At 41.4% G+C, this 21,259-nt stretch overlaps 1 protein-coding gene across 1 annotated transcript in view; it reads right to left on the minus strand.

Moving 5' to 3' along the window:
- Nucleotides 1-2,653: 2,653 nt before the first annotated feature.
- LOC101565851 overlaps nucleotides 2,654-21,259 on the minus strand; it is a 31,292-nt gene continuing 12,686 nt past the window's right edge. The window contains exon 2 of the mRNA XM_004628177.1: nucleotides 2,654-3,193. Coding sequence (XP_004628234.1) covers nucleotides 2,654-3,193 — 540 coding nt within the window. The remainder of the gene's footprint in view (nucleotides 3,194-21,259) is intronic.

Raw genomic sequence — 21,259 nt, forward strand, 5'->3', positions numbered from 1 at the left:
TAAAAATACTACATCTTTTTCATCCATTCCTCATGTGATGGGCATCTTGGTTGTTTCCAAGATTTGGCTATCACAAATTGTGCTGCTATAAACATAGGTACACATTTATCACTATGATATGATGTTTTCAGTTTCTCTGGGAAAATTCCCAGTAGGGGGATAGCTGGCTTGAATGGGATTTCCAGTCTTAGTTTCTTAAGGACTCTCCACAATGATTTCCATAATGGTTGCACCAGTGTACATTCCCACCACCAGTGGAAAAGGGTTCCCTTTTCCCCACAACCTCTCCAACATTTGTTGTTGGGTGATTTGTTTATGATAGCCATTCTTTCTGGGGTGAGATGGTATCTCAGTATTGTTTTTATTTGCATTTCATGGATAACTAGTGATGTGGAGCATTTTTTCATGTATTTATTCGCTTCTTTAATTTCATCCTCTGAGAAGTGTGTGTTCATCTCGGATGCCCATTTCTGGATTGGATCTTTAAACTTAGGGGTCCTATTGTATTTTAGTTCTTTATAAATTCTAGAGAACAGACCTTCCAGTGCTTATTAGCTAAGATTTTTGCGAAATTTGTGGGTTGTCTTTTCACTTTGTTGATAATTTCTTTTGATGTGCAAAAACTTCTCAATAAGAGTTGGTCCCAGTTGTCAATTCTTTCAAGTATTAACCGTGCAATTTGATTTTTTTTGTTCATGAACTCTTTGCCTAACCCTATGTCTTCAAGAGTTCCTCCTACTTTCTCTTCCAGGAGATTTAGTGTTTCTGTTTTAATGTTTAGATCTTTAATCCTTGTGATGTTAGCTTAATGCATGGTGATGGACCTGGATCAAGTTTCAGTTTTCGGCATGTAGAGAGCCAGTTTTTCTAGCACCATTTGTTAAAGAGGCTGTCTTTCTTCCAGTAAGCATTTTGGCCCCTTTGTTGAAGATCAGGTGGCTGAATGTGTTTTTAGAGGCTTCTGTATCTTCTAATCTATTCCATTGATCCTCAGGTGTATTTCATTGCCAATACAATGTTGATTATATCACAGTAGCTTTGTAGTATAATTTCAAGTTGGGAATTGTAATGCCTTCTGCCTTGTCTTTGTTGGCCAGGATTACCTTTGCTATTCTAGGTCTTTTCTGGTTCCAAATAAATTTTAGGAACAATTTCTCTAGGTCTGGGAGGTATGTTGGTGGTAGTTTGATAGGGATTGCATTAAATCTGTACAAAAATTTCGGGAGTATGGCCATCTTCATGATGTTGGTTCTTTCTAATCAGGAGCAGGGAAAATATTTCCATTTTCTGAAATCCTCTACTATCTCTTTTTTCAGAGTACTATAATTTTCTGTGAAAAGGTCTTTGACTTCTATGGTTAAGTGCATTCCACAGTATTTTATTTTCTGCGGTGCTATTGTAAAAGGTATTGTTTCTCTCATTTCCCTCTCAGTGTGTTTGTTATCTGTGTAGAGGAATGCTATTGAATTTTGAGTATTGACTTTGTATCCTGCTATGCTAGTGAATTTGTGTATCAATTCTAGTAGCTTCTTGGTGGATTTTTTTGAGTCTTCCAAGTAAAGTATCGTGTCATCCGCAAATAATGATAATTTAATTTCTTCTTTACCTATTTTTATTTCTTTTATTCCTCTCTCTTGTCTAATGGCTCTAGCTAATGATTCCAAAACTATATTGAATAGTAGGGGTGATAGAGGACATCCTTGTCTTGTACCAGATCTGAGAGTAAAAGATTTCAGTCTTTCCCCATTTATAATTATATTAGCTGTTGGATTGTCATAGAAGGCTTTTATCAAATTGAAGTAGAGGCCTTCTATTCCAATTTTTTGTAGGACTTTGAACATGAATGAGTGTTGGACTTTGTCAAAAGCCTTTTCTACATCAACTGAGATGATTTAGATTTTGCTCTATTAATATAGTGTATTACATTAATAGATTTTTGAATATTGAACCATTCTTGCATCCCTAGATGAATCCTACCTGGTCATGGTGTGTGATCTTTTTTTTTTTCTTCAGGAAACTCAATTTTTTAAAATAAGGAGACCATAATCATTCATTAGACACAAATACTAGAAGTCTGAGGCCACAATACAATTACCAAATGAGAAATGTGGTACTTTATTCTACGTTATGAAAAGGGAAAAAACTAGTTTTTGCTGTGCCAATCTTTGCCCTTGTATCCTTCACCAGGTACTGACCAGAGGGATAGCATCCTGAGCTTTAGGCCCCAGAGGACACAATCAGGAGCAGAGTAGCCCTGAGGCCACATTACTGAATGACTCACTGCATGTTTTTTACCTTTCAAGACCCAGTCCAGTTTTTCCCTTTCAATTTTACCACATCCTTGACAAAGCCTAAATTTGCAATATTTAGCATTGTAGTAACCTGTGGCTAAACAAAAAGTTAAATTCTGCCCCCTTGTCTCAAATCCTGCCCATTTATCCCACAACCACAGTCACTGGAGAATGCAGGCTGCCTACATGATTATGGCAAGCAGCTCAGGAGCAATCTCAGCTCTGGGCTGAGAACCTGGCCACAGAGGGAGCCAACATCTAACAAGTCTTGGGGAAAAATGCTTGGGGAGGGAGAAAAAAAGCAAAATGAAAAAACGCCCTCACAACTTGCTTCATCTAATCAAAAACCAATCTGGCCCAATTTAAGCTGTCGATGTCTCTGTAGAGGCAGTTTTGTGTTGCACTGGAAGTGCACCTGACAGGGAACGGTTGTTTGGTGACTGTCCTCGGCTCCTGCATACTCCTGTGATCAGCTTGGTCATTCGCTCACCATTCCACAGCGAGTGCAGGGCACAGAATGGCCCCTCTGGAGGCTGCACCTCCGTCCGCTGCTGGAACCCATCAATGGTGTCCTCGTCTTCCATCTCCAGCTGTGCTGGAGTGTCTGTTTCATTAATGGGTTGCCCATCAAACCTGAATCTAATCTGTCTCATTGATAAGCCCTGCCTCTCACAGTAGGCTTTCATCAGCTTGCTCAATGGAGTATGCATCTTGATCTTGAACTGCACCACTGAGCCATCGTGCCCCACCACCTTTAGGTTGATGCGGTCATTCTCAGTCTTCACGCCTTCCTTGGGCTTCTCCTCAGACAGGGTTGCTCGGTGGCAGCAGCGGTGGCTGGCGACGGGTGGCGGAAGTGCAGCACAGAGCAGGCAAGTCACGCTCTCAGCCCCACCGCTCTCCTGCCCATGGTGTATGATCTTGATGATTTGCTGTATTCTGTTTGCTAGGATTTTATTGAGGATTTTGGCATCTATGTTCATGAGGGAGATTGGCCGGTAGTTCTATTTTTTAGTTGTCTTTCCCTAGTTTGGAATCAGTATAATACTTGCCTTGAGGAATGATTTTGGGAGGACTGCCTCCTTTTCAATTTCATGGAAGAGTTTGAGGAGTGTAGGAATTATATCTTCTATAAATTTCTTGTAGAATTCACCTGTGAATCCATCAGGACCTGGACTTTGTTGGCAGGGTTTTTGTTACATTTTGTATTTCATTGGCTGTTATTGGGTTATTGAGAGCTGTTATATCTTCTTGATTCAGTTTTGTTAATTGGTACCTTTCTAGGCATCTGTCCATTTCATTTCTGTCTTTTATTCTGTGACAGTAAAGATTCTCAAAGTAGCTATTGATAATCTTCTGAACTTCTACTGAGTCTGTGGTAATTACACCCTTTTAATTCCTTATTGCTTGTATTTCAATTTTTTCTTTCCTCTTTTTGATGAGGTTAGCTAGGCCCTTATCTATTTTAGTCTTTCAAAGAACCAGCTTTTTGCTTCATTAATTCTTTGAACTGTTTTCTTCATCTCAATTGAATTAATTTCTGCTCTAATCTTTATGATTTCCTCCCGTCTTTGGGCTCTGGGTTTGGTTTGCTCTTCCTTTTCTAGATGTCAAAGGTGCAGCATTAGGGTATTTATTTGTTCCCGTTCTGTGTTCCTAATGTGTGAGTTCACAGCTATGAATTTTCCTCTGAGAATTATTTCATTGTATCCCATAAATTTTGATAAGTTTTGGTTGAATTTTCATTGAATTATAGATATTGTTGAATTTCTTGTTTAATTTCATTTGTGACCCATTGGTTGCTGAGTAGGGTGTCGTTTAATTTTATGTATTTAGGGTTTTTTTTTTTTTCTAGTTTCTTTGTCATTTATTTCCAGTTTCATTGCACTGTGGTCAGATAATATGCATGGGATAATTTCTGTTTTCTTGCATATACTTAAGCATGGTCTATGGACTAGTATGTGGTCTATTTTAGAAAATGACCCATGTGCAGCTGAAAAGAATGTGTATTCAGCTGGCATTGGGTGGAGCACTCTGCATATGTCCACTAAGTCCATTTGTTCCAAGGTCTGGTTCAATTCTGCTACTTCTTTGCTAATTTTTTGTCTGGTTGACCTATCTTTTTGAGATAAGGGGTTGTTAAGGTCTCCTGTTAAGATTGTGCTTTGGATATTAGATTTTTCATGTCCATTAAGATTTGTCTTATATAGTTTGGTGCTCCCGTGTTTGGTGCATACATATTTATGAGTGTTACCTCTTCCTCCTGATTTTTTTCTCTAACCAGTATATAGTGGCCTTCTTTATTTCTTTTGATCATTCTTGGTTTGAAGTTGAGACTGTCTGAAAATAGGATTGCTACCCCTTCTTTTTTCTGTGGTGCTGGGGCATGTAGTATTGTTTTGCATCCTTTGACTTTAAACCTATGAATGTCTTTTTGAGTTAAGTGTGTTTCTTGTATACAGCATATTGTTGGATTTTGTTTCCTAATCCACTGTGCCAGTCTTTTTCTCTTAACTGGTGAATTGAGTCCATTGATATTGATGGTGATAATTGAAAAGTGTTTACTTATGATTGACATGTGATTTACCTGCTATTGTTTATTTCTTTTTGTCTGGTTTAATTGTTTGCCCTATTTAGCGGGTTCCTTCTGTTCTCATTCATGGAGTTCTGATCATTTTGTCCCTCTCTAGAACATCTTTCAGTAGGCTGTGTAAGGTTGGCTTTGTCATTATGAAATTCTTTAGTTGTTCTTTGTCATGAAGTATTTCACTTCTCCATCAAACTTGAAAGAGAGTTTTGTAGGGTGCAGTAGTCTGGGCTGTAATTTGTTTTTCATAGAGGACTTGAAGTACTCTGCTCCATGCTCTTCTTGCCTTCATGGTTTGTGAAGAGAAGTCAGTTTGTGATGGATTTTCCTTTGAAAGTGATCTACTTTTTTTCTCTAGCTGCTTTCAGTATATTCTTTTGCTGTATTTTTGGGATCTTGACTATTATATGTCTCAGTGTGTTTTTAATTGGGTTGAAGTTAATTGGCATTCTGTATGCTTTGGTTACCTGAACATCAGATTGTTTCCTCATATTTGGGTAGTTTTCTGCTATTACTTCTGCTCATATTCTTTTCATATCATTTGTATTGACTCCATCCTTCTCATTGATGCCTGTCTCACACTGTTAATCTTTGCATAGTCTTGCAGGTGATGAATTATTTTTTCCTGCATCCTAGTTTTTAAGAGATCCTTTCTTACCTTTTCACTAGCTGCACCAGTGTCCTCAAGATCTGAAACTCTGTCTTCAATTTCACTCAAACAGTTTTGAAGGCTTGTGATTGAGATTTTAAGTTCCTCTACATCTCTTTGACTCTGCTTCATGCCATATATTTCCTTCCTATATTGCTCATTCAAGGATTCCATCATATTTCTAATCTCTTCTATTTTTTTTATCAATGTCTTCTTTAGAAGCAGTTATAATTCTTTTACTGCAGTGTTTTTTTTCAGATTTGTCTTCTCCCTATGTTTCTGCATTTGGTTCTTTACTTCAAATGGTATGAATTAAAATATTTCTTTTTTATTTCAGAAATTAAGTCTTCTCTGAGTTCCTCTCTACCTTTCTGCTGTTGTTTCTTTACTGGTGAAGCTATTAATTCATGCATTTCAGCTGAGCTAGTGTCTTCTGCACTTGTTCTGGGTGTGCATTGGGTTTCTCCCATGTTTCTGTATTATATTCTTTATTTCATATTCTATGAATTCAGAGATTTCTTTTTTCATTTCAGGAATGAATTCTGCTCTGAGTTTCTCTATAACGTTCTGCTGTTGTTTCTTTACTTCCAACGTTGTTAATTCATTCATTTCAGCTGAGCTAGTGTCCTCTGCACTTGTTAAGGGTGGGCTCAAGGCCTGAGATTGCATTTTGCTCCTTGTCTTTATCATTGCGTATAGCACTGACTTCTGACCTTTGATGTAGAGCTTTGGTGCAGTTATAACCTTAGCTTCTACTGAAATTCGGGTGCAGATCTATTAAGTTTGAGTTTATCCAGTTATGCCTGGCCTGGGTCTATCTGTTGTGTTCAGTTCCTTCCTGCTGCAGCCCTTGGAAGTGAACCTGTTGTTCCCCTCTGGCACAACAGCGAATCTGTGGTGCTCCTCTGTTGTGTCCCTGCCCCAGGGAGCACAGGGGAGCGCAGAAGCTCTCCCACACACTAGCTGGATCTGGGCTTGGGCTGGATCTGGGGGTCCCTAGAGAGTCGTAGAAGTTCTCACTCCCTCGGCAGGCATGGGGGCAGGGGCTCTAGAGGGTTGCAAGGGTCCTGATGGTGCGGTAGAGGGTCTCAGTCATGCGGGTGCCTGAGTTTTGGTCTGGAGGGGTCCAGCGGGTGCAGGGAAGCCAGAAGCTCTCCCACATGCTTGCCGGCCTCTGACAATTTCATGCCACTAGTCCCACCTGTCCATCTTGTGAACCCTGGCTTGGCACACTACTGTGTGGCTGATAGTTTCACTGATCTCTGTCCCTTCCTGCACTGTCCACCTAGATCCCAACAGCTGTAATGGGAAGAGCCAGTCTCTAAGCCTTTCCATGGTGCTTTTCACCTGGATCCAAGGCACTATGGGTCTCCCTCTGGATCTTCCCATGCTGTACACTTGGTCCCAGAAGCCACAATGGGAGGGGCCACTCTGGCTTTCCTATGCTATTCAGCTGGATCCCAGCATCCACTGGAACTTCTTTTCTAATGAAACTCTACCCCTTAAATATCATTTAACCTTACCATTTGCTCTTGACTTTTGTTATAATTAAAGCATAAAGAAGTGTCTATGCTTGAACAATGAGCAGCTCTGAAATTTTCTCTGGCAAATTAATTTTCTCTGGGGTCATTAATTTTGGTCTGCTCCAAAGTCTCAGAACATGAGCAAAATGTAGATAATTTTTTTTTGTCAGAACATAGTACGCATGGTTGTTAATTCAACTGCCAATGAATTATTTGTTCCAAATTAAAACCTTCTAAGCCTGACATTTGCTACATACACTTCTATCTGCATTTGTCTTTTGAGCTCTGACCACAATCTCTCATCAACCTTGGCTTATAGAATTCTAGGGCTTGTCTAGCCAGAATCTCCAAACTTTTCCAAACTCCTCCCATAAACTAGTTCTAAAGTCTTCTAAAATACATGGTCATGCACAGGGCTGAGCTATGAAGTTGAAGTTTTACTGTTAGCACTAAGCAGAACTGGGATGAACTACTGAAACATTCTAGGTTGAAGGTGGCGTGTCCGGTAGTTAGCTGGGTATGCTTATTCAGACTACAACTAATTTGGGACAGGAGAATTAAATGTGGCAATCATCAGCATACAAGTGCTCATCTCTGGTTGAGGGGAAGAGAGTGACAGGAGTAATAAAGGTATGACACACTCCTCACCCATTCCAGCTGCCACTGAGCAAAAGTGTAGGAAGCTGAGGCTCTGGCGTTCTGCTCTGCCCTTTGTCTATTAGCAAGGCAAAGTGCACACCTTCTTTCATTTTGTTGATGGCTGCACTATTGTGTAGTTATGAAGTTCTAACCTTCTTCCTTTCCGAAGCTCTTTTATTTTTTTAACTTGACCTAAAATCCATGTAAGAATGGAGTTTAAGGGAGCATACAGTGGTACAATTTCTCTCTTGCCCTGAACCTCCTAGAGGGGGAAATTGATCAGGAATGGGACTCAGCAAGAGGATGAAATGATGATTTGGAAAATACTGGAAAGTGCAGGATTTCCCCTGATAGTCTCACTATTCATATCTAGGTAATTATTAGTTTCTATTGCCAATAACCTAATAAAACAGACTGGGTAAACTTTAATGAAAAGAGGCTCCTCTTCTAGGGGGCTCAGCTAGTGATGAACTTCTTGCTGACAGAGTCTCAGAGTGGTACAGAGTGGTAGAGAGCATCAAGTGGCAAGAGATGAAGTGTGTTTGTGTGTGTGTCTCCCCCCTGGTTTCTCTTATAACACTCTCTTAACTAATCATAACCACCTCCCAAAGGCCTCATCTCTCAATACCATACAAATTTGTCCTTCCACTTTCTTAATTCTTCCAAGTGGGGATTGAATTACCACACATGCCCCTTGGGGGGTGCAGTCAAACCCTGTCCAAATCCTAATACCAAGCAAGACTTTATTGCTCAGCTTGGACAACTGAGGATTTTTCTTTTCTTTCTTTTTTTTTTTTTTGCAGGGAGGCAGGGGCTATTTTCCCCTTTATAAATAATGAAATCTAAAATATGGAAGAATATTCAGAGAAACAGCCTGCAAACTCTGAATACACAAGAGAGAAGAGGCCAACTCTTTCTTGAAAACTTTGACATAGTCTTGCCATGCCCTCTCAGCCTCTGTTGCCCCAGGGAAAATTCAATATCCACACTAACTTGGGAATTTAATGTTTTCGGTTTCCTCCAAGCTTTATTTATTTATCTATTTATTTACTTTTTGTCATTGTGAAAATTCAGCAGAAGCCAGGGACATTTTGACATTTTTGTTACAGTCCAAGGAGAGGTAATCAGATCTCGGGAAAGAAGTAAGCTGGTACCTTAAGATTAGAATCATTTTGTATTCCAAAAAATCAAGTGTGCAGGTCCAACCACAGTGCACAGGCCTGACTTGACCCAAGTAATTGGTCAAATGCAATTCTTAAATAATGGTAGCTACCAGTATGTAGAATTTGTCACCTCCCCTTCTTCCTGTCAATTTAAAAAACCAACCCTGAGATCAAACACTGCCATATGTGCAGACATTTAGGAAGTAGACATTTATTAAGAAGCAGACAAAAAGCAACACATACAGTCTTAATGAATTCTTAGGTGTCTTTTTTTTGTAGGTTCTAACAAGACCTAGCTTTCAGTAGTTCCTCAAGACAAATGTGACAATGTTCTGAAGGCTGAAGTCAGATTTGTAATGGGCATCAGGCTACCCAAATGCTGTCACTGAGCGGCTAGACCCAGCTGGTTACAGATCCAATCTTGAAGAGCCTTTCCAAAAGGCTGACACTTGTCTCACATTCATTTGAGGTAGATGTAATTCATTTTTATCAAATGCACTTGTTTTAATTTTTTTCACTGAGCACTCTATTTGGAACATCTTATTATCTAACACATATCTCCACCAAACTTTTTCCTACTATTCACTAAGCTAATTTAAGTCTTGATCTGAACTAATGCCTGCAGAAAGTATGCGATGGAAACATCTGGAGAATGTGCGCTTATAATTAAATGCTAGCTGATTGAGTCTGAAGTGTAACTTCCTGATTAGGGCAGCAAACCACTCCTGCGGTGTCATTTATACTAATACACGAAGAACATCATGTTGCCTTTGTGCAAGCTTTTTATATCATAGAACTGATAACACACCCACGGTTGATATCCTAAACTAATTGCTAATAGGGGCCTTACTGTGATTCACCCACACTCCTGTGATAGTCCGTCTCCTGGGCAGCACGGATCATATATGAGCATGAAAAGTATCCGTGTCAAGCAATGAGAAACGGTTTTGTTACCCTGCATTCACACTGATTAACTCATTTGTATTCTACGAGAGTAAAGCTTTGCTTTGAAAATGGTGTACAATTCAATATGTCAAAGCACAAATTATATTTAGTCACATAATTTGGTTAATAGTGCTTTAGAAAGCCTACTTGATATTTACCTAGAAAATTTGGTTCTTTTGGGAATTGTGTACCACTGAGAGATATGTAAAAATTTATATTAATGTTGTCTTCCAAAAACTGAAATTACCTTCCTTCATAAATCAATGATGTCAGTTTTGGTCATTTTTAAAAATTGAAAATTACTGTGCATTTTTTGTTATTCAGTAGAGCTAGAGAAAATTTAGGGTGTCTATATTCCTAGTGCAAGATAAAATGATGCCTTTTGGTAGAGGACAGTCCTGCAATTAAGAGTTTTAGAAACTCTTCTCAGTATCTGCATTAAAACAATAACAACAAAACACTTTAAGAAATAGGAGCACCTGACCCTGTGCTTGCCAGGCAGGCGCTTACGCCACTGAGTTATCTCCCTGGCCTTTATTTATTTGCTGATGAGATGAGAAATAGACTGTATTTTATTATTGTGAATTGTGACAGCAGAACATATATGTTGAATTTGAATAGCACAAAAAGTATTTCTGCCTTTATTACCATTTTTTTTTTGAGACAGGATTTCACTGTGCAGTTCAGGCTGGCCTGGAGCTCACTGTGTAGCCCAGGCTGGCCTCAGACTTGCAGTGATCCTCCTGCCTCAGCCTTCTGAGTGTGGGATTACACATATGCACCATCTTTTTTTTGCAGTCCTTTAGTTAAGTGCAGGGATTCTTTTCTCTCTGTGTGTATCTATTCTGCTGTGTAAGGTAAATAACAGACTACAACTGCATCCGACCACCCCCTTTATCACTGCAGGGAAACTATGAAGAATCACTCAGTGACTTCCACTGAGCAACTGGATGTGTGGCTGCAGGGAGGCAAAGGGCAGGGCAGGAGCAGTGCTGCCAGCTCAAGAGCAAAATGCCCCATTTGGCTCGAATTTCAGGTAAAAGAAGATTTTAACCTAAGTCTGTATATGTGCAGGCATAGGGCATATGCATACTAAAAATTAATGACTTATTCATCTGAAATTGAAATTTAACCAAGCACCCTGTGCTTTTGTTTATAAGTCATGACACCTGTTTAGATAGAAGCTAGGTGAATGGGAAGCCAATATCACAGTGTCCATCTTTATTTACATCTTGAATGTTGATTAAACATTGTGATCTTAGATGAGAGATGCTTCAGGAACTAATTCTGTGCCAAGATTTCGACAGCCTTTTCATTTTTTAACTATGTAGGAATTTGTGAAAATGTTTCCTTCTCAAAATCAAAATGACAGGAAAGACACACATTAGCTGTTTAAAAATGAGGAGCTTAGGATCAATGGAGGCAGATGTCCTTGCGCTGGCAGTCAGCCGGGGCTGCTGGTGAGTGGCGCTGAGAGGCGGGGCCCCACCTGAGACTTGGGAGGGAGGAAGGTTCGGTCCCCGGGACTTGGCAGAACCAACCATATTCAGAAGGAAAAGAACTGGAGTGGGTTGAGAAGTCTCCACGCAAAAAAGATCTATTTAGGTGGTTGTAACAGGAAAACAGCTAGGAGCCTTCTACCTGGAAAACTGTTAGGACTTTCGAACTACTCTTACAAGATTTAAAATGAATCTTTCTCTTCTTAGTTGATTAAGAATAACAATAGCAACAGTAAGAAGAAGCACAACAGTAATAACAGCATGTGATGCGTACCAGGACTGTGTTTAAGTTGTGCTTATGTTATCTCGTGTACTTTCCATCAAAACTCCCTAAAGCATAATTGTCTCCATTTTGCAGATACCTGAGTTGAGGCCTAGAGAAATTGAAGACTGTAGTTAGGTTTGAAATCCAAATTTTTCTGGTCCCTTAGTCTGTAGTCAGATTTGATCATTTTATATAGATTTCTTCTTTAATTCAAAGAATGTTACTTAGTATTCAGTTTACGTAAGAAAGCAGGATGGACGGAAGAAATCAACAGACGTTCTTCAAGACTGAACTGTCAGCACTGCCTCCTTTGCTATTTTAGCCTCATGCAAAGAAAATATATGCGCTCAGCCACCTGCTCAGATGAAGCAAGTACATGCAGGATTTATTCCTATTCTCGATTTTAATTGAGTTATTCGGGGCTGGAGAGATGGCTCAGTGGTCTAAAGCACCTATTTGGAACCAGCTTGGAAAAGCACAGGGACCACGGTTCAATAGAGTTATTGGGGGGGGGTAGTAAATCAAGTATCTGCCTATAAGCGTATGCCCAGAAAACACAGAATTTATCTGAGATGCCGACGTAGAGATGGGAACTCACACAACTCATTTCGATAACATTCTACTGTTTGGGGGCATTTTCCTCTATCAGAAAAGGAGATTGGGAGCTTTGTTGTTAAAGGGCCCTAGTGGAACAATTTAAAGAATTGTGGGAAGCTGAAGCTGCTCGTGCTAAAGACAACAGAGAAGATAATCAGGCAAATATATACCCTGCCGAATGTGATACCCAGAAATAGAGATAGTTGTTTGGATTTATTTGCTTACCAAAAGCTGTAGGTGCTGTGAACCTGTGAAAATTCTGTTCTTCGGGAGACGTCCTTACTGTAGTTCCGAGTTGCTCCACTAGAGGGCAGTAATGTCCTCCGCTGGATTTTGGAGATGGTGACTCTACAGCAGGAGGATGGACTGCTGGGGAGAGTGATTTACCGGGTCTGCATTTAGACAGCAGGGTAGGTTGATACCAAAGCAAAATACAGGACAGAGCAGCGAGAATATTACAACAATGGAATACAATTGCCAAACTTCATGATGTTGAAGTGGTCCGGCAAACCCTCGCTTACTTCTGGAGGATAGCGTCAACAGCAGCCAGGGAGACGCGACTCTGGAAGAATCTTCGTGCCCCGTAGAACCCTAAGAAGCTCTTTCAGGTCGGAAGACAAAGTACCGGTGCGCGTGGTTCTGAGGAGCTCAGACGTCTGTCTGCCTCACCCCGCCCCGCCCCGCCCCGCCCCGCCTCACCCCGCAGGTGCAAAACGTCGTGGAGGGATCAAAGCCTGTGAAAGGAAGCAGCAGCGGCTGGGAAGCAAATGAAGTGGACCTGGGATGGGAGTGTCCTGTGCCTTGCCCAAGCTGGCTGGGATTTCTGATGCCAAGTGGCCCTTCAGTGTCCCATGTTGGGCTGAACTCAGACTTCCTTATTTTATTTTATTTTATTTTGTATTTTAGTACAGGTTCTAGAAGGTCTACATGGTCTCACTACGTAGATCGGACTCGTAGTGATCCGCCTGTGTTCAGCCTCCCAAGACCTGGGATTACAGGCTTACAGGCATGTGGCACCATGCCCAGTCTCAGTGGCTGTCTCAGTGCGCCCCTCGGGCCAGCACGGCAAGCCGGGGATCCAACCGAGGCCTCTGCGTCTGCCTAAGCAGGCGCTTTAATCTGCTTAACTATTTGGCCGGGCCCTAACTCAGTCTTCCTCCCCATCTCAGTCATGGGTGGGAGGTGCACCTGGAAGTGTCGGGGAGCCCCCACCCCCATGTGGCGAGGGAGAGAATGAATACCAGATGGTCTTTTCCTATTCACGACAGCTCAGTTTTGGATGTCAGATAAATCCGGCCTTCCCCGCAGAGAGTCACAGGTCTTCAGCGAAGGACTGCTGCAAGTTCTCTACAGAGTCCTTCCGTCCTGTTGTCATGGTGAATCTCCTCTTCCGTAAAGACCACGTAGCTGAAAAGTGACGGTGCTGGCCTTGACGCAGGCACGAATTCAACACACGGGAAAGTGCAGAGCAGGTGAGCGCAGGAACTTTCTGAAAACCATTCAAGAGGGCAACCAAGCCAGACTTCAAACCTTATTCCGGTACCAAGCCCAGCGCTAACCGAAGCTGCGGCCGTGCACGCCTGCCTGGTGTTCAATGTAATCAGCAGCATTAACACAATAGGAATGTGTGCAGACTAAAAACTGATAACACTGGGGTCGGGGAGATGGCTCAGTAGAATAAGCGCTTGCCTGGTAAGTGCGAGGGCCTCAGTTCAATCCCTGGTTCATCCAAAAAAATAAAAAAATAAAAATGGATACCATCATGAAACAGTAATTTTTAGGAATAGTAATTTATTATAGAAATCATAAGAAGCGTAAAACTTAGAAAATCATAAAGACAGGTCAAAGAAACATTTCAGGAGATACTAACGGATTGCTACTGGACTAAGACACTGAAAGGTAAGAATATAGATTGAAAGAGAAGAATTATTCAGAATGAGAACACCAGTGCTCTGCATGTGCTACAAAAAGAAGAAAGTATCCGATGGAAATGATTTTATTAACATGGAAATGTATTACACAGAAATATGTTAGAACTGGGTATGATACAAAGCTGTGTGTCTTGGTTACTCTTCTCTCACTGCCAGGATAAAATGCCCATCACCCAAAATGAAGGAAGGAAAAGGTGTGTTTGGCTCACAGTGGAGGTTTCAGTCCCTGTGCAGCTGGCTCCAAGGCAGAGTGGCACATGGCAGAGGGCAGCCGTTCATGGCAGTAGCAAACAGCAAGTGAGCAAGCTCAGGCAGCTAGCGAGCCTCTCTCCCCACCTTACATTGTAATACAGAGTATCTGTCCCAGGGCAGTCACACCCGTAATCCCAGAATTGGATCATGAATCAATCACAAACTCCAGAAGCTACCCCGTGACTGCATGAGGCTTTGGGGGGACAACTAGACACAAGCCATAGCACTGTCATTAACCTATTGTCATGGTCACAACATTCAAGTAAAGGAAACAACTTCATATAGATTACTAACTTCTCAATGGATTAGGTCACCGAGACCGACCTTTGATTAATGATTCTGTGTTAATCAGAGGTTGTCTATTAAGTCTTTTTTGTTTTTGTATTTAGTACAAGGTCTACAAGGTGTCACTGCACAGATGGAACTTCTAATGATTCTCCTATTTTCAGCCTCCCAAGCACTGGGATTACAGGTGCACACCGCCACTCCCAGTCTCAGTCACCGTCTCAGTCTCAGTCACCCTGACCCCGGGGGCGGGGCCAGCACAGCACACCGGGCATCAAACCCTGGCCCTTGCCTCTGCCTAAGCAGGTGCTTTAATCTGCTGAGCTATCTGGCAGGCCCTTGTCTATTAAGTCTTAATGGCTTAGAACTCAACAGTTATTCCTGTCACACACTACAGTCCACTAAGGTACACATGCACTGGAGTGTTTGAAGCACTTTAAACAATGAAAGTATGCAAAAAATTGAGTCAGTAGACAAGAAGAGAGAGTGGGAGAAAGGACAATGAGTAGGCAGTTTAAATTTCCTCAGACTATTGATTAAGTAAATCATTGCATAAATGTACAGAAATGTGTGAATTTCTTAAACAAATGCATACTTTGAAAATCATATTTTGATGAGCTGTACAACGTAATACATTAAGTTCAAAATTGGTCATGCATGTTTAATGTCATATGCTCAGCATAGCACAGAATTTATTTTAAAATAATACACAGTGTGTGCTAGGAAATCCAATTATTTTTTCAACCGGAGCCTGTCAACATTTATCATTTTTCAGAAATATTTTCAAATTATCACTGAACACTTTCCTTTTCATTGCTAGATATGATTATTTGAAAACTCACTTACCTGAATGCTGGAAAATGACAGTGTTTGGACTGTACTAAGTTCTTCAGTAGTTCTGTGAGATTATTTTATAAGGAAGAAATAACAGTCCGCAAGAAAATGAATAATATTGGAAACTTTATTGATGTTGCTTTTTACTTCCAACATAGCAAGAGAATTAAAACAACTTACAGATTTTCAGGAAAATTACTGTCAGGAGAGTTTCCAAAGTGAATCTTTGTGACTGAGTCCAGCTAAGCTGGTCACAGAGTAGCCCTGAATCACAGGCTGCAGGCCTGTGCTAGTCTAGTGTGTGAGTCTGGGCCTTGAGACACTCATGAATGGGGTCTGGGGAAGGGAGACCCGCAAACAGGCAATTATAATGCACACTTGATATCTCCCATAAAGCAGACATGCTCCCCAGTGTATACTGAGGCTCTTCTTGGCAAACTTGGGCCTTGCACAGGGTGGCCTGGTGGTAGGAGCTCTAATGTCATGGAGGCCCATGGGCATCCAGAGGGAACAGCTCTGAATAAAGGCAGGTGAACATTGAGTGCTTGTGAAAATGCCAAATACTTGTGCATATGGGGTAGAGAGAAAAAGAAGTGGTAGAGGACACGGGGTGGCAGAGTGAGGTGGAGGTGACGATGAAGTTTGAAGGTGGCATCACTGGAATGTACAAAATGCTACCATTGGGAAGTGGGAGGTTATTGTATGATTTGGGAGAAAATGGGCACTGAAAAGCCTGGGGACTGAGAACGTAGCCTACGATTTATGAAGCTGGTGCAAGAAGGAAGAATAAAATCATAGGAAGGGAGAAACAAGAAGAAGAAAATTGTAAAGCAGTCATGATCCTCTGGGTGTGGTGCCGCATGCCTGTAACGTCACCATCCGGCAAAGTCTGAGCCTGGCCCGGGTAACTGAGGAATGCAGTGTTTCAGTTACTTTTCTCTCTTTGCTGGGACAAAACACCTGACACACAAAATTAAGGAAGGAAAGATTTATTTATTTCACAGTTAGTGGAGGTTTCAGTCCATACTCAACTGGCTCCAAGGCAGAGCGGCATGTGGCGGAGGGCAGCAGTTCATGGAAGTGGAAAACAGCAACACAGCAAGAGCAAATGGGTGGAGCAGCGGCAACAATGGCAGCAGAGAGCAAGTCTGTCACCCTTACATTGCATTCAGGCTATCTGCTTAAGGCTGGGTGTAGCACTCACACCCATAATCCCAGTAGCACTCACACCCATAATCCCAGTAGCACTCACATCCATAATCCCAGCAGCACTCACACCCACAATACCAGCAGCACTCACACCCACAATACCAGGACTGGATCGTTAGTTAATTACAAACTCTAGAAGTCCACACCATGACTGCATGAGGCTTTGGGGGGTCAACTAGACACAAACCAATAAACCATAACACCCAGAAAGACTTGATTTCAAAATAAAAACAAACAAACAAACAAACAAAGGCTGCGATGAATCTCAGTACAAAGGCTTTGAGTTCAAGCCTCAGTTCAAACAATAAAAAAAAGGGGGGCATGTTTAACCTTGTTAGGTGCAAAAATAAGTAGGCAAAAAAAGTAACGTTTGTAAGTAAGACAAAACCAGAACAGTTTACGTGAATGCTTGTGTCTAGCTGGCGCCCAGCGTGTGGAGGCATGAAAAAGGTGGAAAAGAAGCAAGGAGCCAGAGTTCTCTGTCTAGGAGAGGGGCTTGGTAGGCTCCATGAAGGAAGGCTACAGTATGTTAGACTGCATCACGGTGGGGAATTGCTAAACATTTGGCGTGATCTTCATCTTCGTAACTGCTTTGTGACTCTCTCTCACCAGTGTGTGCTCACGGAACTTATGCGTGGGGGCAGAAAATCCTTCAGAAGCCAGTTGAGGACCCGTTAGCCTCTCATCGCTTCCTCAGTGCAGCACTTCTGGCTTACTCTTTTTGAGATTCGATCATTTTATTGTGCGTGTAGATTTTGATTGATCTCTCTCTCTTTTTTCTTTTATAAAGAGAATAAAAGTAATGGGAAGAAAAGCATGAGAAAGGATACAGAATTTCACTAAGCAAAATGGTAGGAATTCAACAATGGTTGTTACATTGCATATTGCTGTCTTCAAAATTGGTCAAAAAAGTAAAAAGAAGAGAAAAAAAATTAAGTATTAGCTGTTCCTTTGGATAGATCAGTAGAAATCAGCAGTGCAATTATCCAAGCTATCCTGCCTATTCCCTTTCATTCTTTCTTTTCTCCTTTTCCTCATCTCAGTTGTTCCTTTTTCTTGGACAGTTTCTTTTCCTAATGGAGTATAAATACAGCCTTCCCAGTGTCAAGCTTTGGTCCTTATTGATGTTTGCTGTGGTTTAAATATAACCCGGCTGCTTCTGCTGGAGTTTACCCCACTGTGAGGTGGCAAGAGGGTGGAGGCTGCCTCCTTGGGGTTGGAAGTAGGGCTCCTGAGAGGGGATTAGAGTCAGCTGAGGCCGTGCAGTGGAGTCCCTGTGCTTGAGCATTGGTGGCTTTAGAGAAGAGGAAGAGCAGAAGAGACACAGACACACGCAGAGTTTTGTCTGTCCTCACGTGATGGCCTCACCACCTGGTCACTCTGCCAGGGGCCTTTCTTGACCTTAACGGGAACCATGAGCCAACATGAAATGCCTTACTTGATAATTTACACAATCTGCAGTATTGTGTCATTAACAACAGATATTTGGCTGATACAGTGTTCATTTTTGGCCTTCTGAAAAACATAGCATCTACCTTGGCGGGTATCTGGGAGTAGGGGTGCCAGTGTATTTTGGAGGTCGGTGAATTCAGAAAGCTGCTGTGTGGGATTTGCTAAGGATAATACTTATTGGGTGAGTAAACTTATTTTTTGATGTCTTTGGTAAATTTTATCTGTGACCTCAATAAGTCCCTTTTTAATTTGAAAGAATTGACTTGTATTGAATCAAAATCTTGAGAGTTTCATAAATTCCTGGAGCAACGACAATTGCTTCTTTCTTCTTCTAGTACCAAAGCATGCTTTTCTGTCTGAATTGGCCCGTCAGAGGCTTTTCTTTTCTTTTTCTAAGGCTTGAATGAAATGCTTTTCGAAATTACATTCACAGCTTCCATGTCCCACATTTTTATTTAGAGTTCCTTTAATTGACTTTATCTTTTTTATTTGTCCCTTTTCCCCCTTCTACATTTAATATAGCTTTCTGGCTCACAATTTTGTTGAATGATATGGACTTAGAAAACAGAAAACAAACTTTTCTTCTCCCCAGAAGGGAACACTGTCCTCTAGACTATAAAGCGTATATACAAAGAATTCAAAGCTATGGCCAACGGGCAGTGTGTACTTTTCTTTTTCTGGAGAAAGAAAAGGAAGGCTGAAAAGTAAAGCTCAGAAGCACTGTTTGATGAAGGTGAATTAAGTAACAGTACATGAAAAATAAATGCCGTCAGCAGTCTTAGAAAGAAAATGAATCCTGTTCTTTCATATATGAAATAGCTCACTCAAACTTTATCTTTAACATATCTCGAGTTGAGGTATAGAGGATCTACTCGGCCATCAAAAATTTCTCTTTCTATTTTTCCTCAACAACAGAAATCAGCAGGACACACCTACAGAAAGTAGCATTAACAGGCAGAAGCCCTAACATGACCCCTGTGAGGGACTGAATTTAGTATGATTTGCTGTCTCACTTTCTCAGTTTCTCTCCAGTGTTTATTTGGGGCTTATTAACACATTAAATACTGTTTTGTGGTTTTGACTTTGTGTACACACACGCGCGCGCGCACACACACACACACACACACTTGCTGTGATCAAAAGTGTGGTAGATGCTCTTTTTTTTTTTTTTTTTTTTTTTTTGTGGAACCAGGGATTGAACTCAGGCCCTTGCACGTACCAGGGAAGCGCTTATTCTACTGGGCCATCTCCTTGGTTCTGATGCTCAGTTTTTTTTCAAATATTACAACTAAAGATGCAATGTCACTAATCTTCACAGTATACCCACTCACTTCAACCATATCCCATTATTTTTGGCAATGTACCTTTTACTATAGTATTTTAAAAAATGTACACATTCTATTTTTCAATCCCTCCTGTATCTACACAGACAGCCCACTTTAGTTATCTTAACAGTCCAACAACTGTGTGTTCTCTACCTGCTGGTTTGCCTCCCGGCCCCCGTGAGCATGTCCACTACACAGTGCTGCTTCATCAACAGCTGTGTCGGCCAAGTGCTCTGCATGTTGCTTAGGGGCTTAGGAGGGTGCAGTTCACACCGTTGCATTTTTTTTTTTATTACAAATCATTAGACTTAGTTTTTAGAACTGTTTTCAGAACACTTAGGCAGCAGCTTCAGCAGAGGCCCCCGGCCTGCAGGACCCATCCCCTCTGCTCAGCCTGACACAAGCAGCTTGTACTCCACTACCTCACCCCACCAGGGCAGCACATTTGTGGCTATTTATTTATTCACATTAAATTTTAATTTTTTTGAGTCCATGTTTGCTGTGCATAGTGGTTCTGTCCCTCACGGGTAGTTGGCCCAGGCATGTAACACATTTCAATTCCTCTTTCATCTGCTTCACTTCCTTTCCCTCTCCCTCCTTTCATTTCTCAGCCTCCTTCCTTTTTCAAATGATCTGTATCGCTCTTTCCTATTATCTACTTTTATGTTACTCTGCTTATATTTTGGGTTTCTCACCTCAGAGACACTACACCATAGCTAAGCTCATGCGTCTGATTTATTTAGCTCAACACTACGGTCTCAAGGTGCATCCATTTCCTTACACACCACCAAGGAAGCATCATTATGAACCAAAGTCCAGGGTTTACAGGAGGGTTTGTGCTTGCGATGATGACCTGTGCCTGTCCTTATCATATCAGAATAGTTTCCCTGCTGCAAAAACCCTTTCTGTGCCTGTCATTCACTTCTCTCCTTCCCCAGAACGTGCTTTGGCACTAGTGGTGATTTAACTGAATCTGTACTTTTACCTTTCCCAGGATGCTCTGTTTGGGTAGCCCCTTAATTATGATGGGGCCCAAAACTAGTATGAAAGCAAGAATGGTTCAACAGAAACTGTTTTGTTTTGTTTTTTCATTTATGTATTTGGTACAGGGTCTCACTACATAGCTCAGATTTGTAGTAATTCTCCTGTTTTCAGCCTCCCCAGTGCTGGTATTACAGGTGTGCGCCACCACGCCTGGACACAGTTGCAGGCTTGGCATGTGGGACCAGGATCAAACCCTGGTCCCTGCACTTGCCTAAGCAGGTGCGTAATCCGCTGAGTTATCTTGCTGGCCCTAGAAACTGTAATTTGAATCTTGATCTTTTCCTGGGCCAGCAGTATGGAATTAAGACACTCCTGAATTGAGGCAGCAGTAACAAGCCACAGACATCAGGGCAAACAACTGAAGTTCTATGCTCTTCTGAGAAGAAGCCAAGCTAGTGATGGTAGATGTGTTACATAAACTTCAGTTTATGACATCTTCAATTCACAATGCCTTTATTGCAACCTAACCCCGTGGTAAGTTCAGAATCTATAGCTGAGATCATAGAGTATGTATCATAGAGCCAGATACATAGCCAACCTAGCCTATTTTGCTTACCAATAATACATTTTAGGTTCCTCAACTCTGGTGGAAGGGCACTGGTACTTGAGCCCAGGGCCCTCACACTGAGCTCCTCCTCTGGTACTTTATTTTTAATTGGAAGTCAGGGGCTTGTTAAGTCTGTAAGTTTCTCTGGCTGGGTTTGCCCTTGTGATACTCTTGCCATGATACTCATGGTTTAGTAGTTGATTTGTTTTTGTCACTGAATTT

Source organism: Octodon degus, unplaced genomic scaffold, assembly GCF_000260255.1.
Source record: "Octodon degus isolate 3935 unplaced genomic scaffold, OctDeg1.0 scaffold00021, whole genome shotgun sequence".
Lineage (NCBI taxonomy): Eukaryota > Metazoa > Chordata > Mammalia > Rodentia > Octodontidae > Octodon > Octodon degus.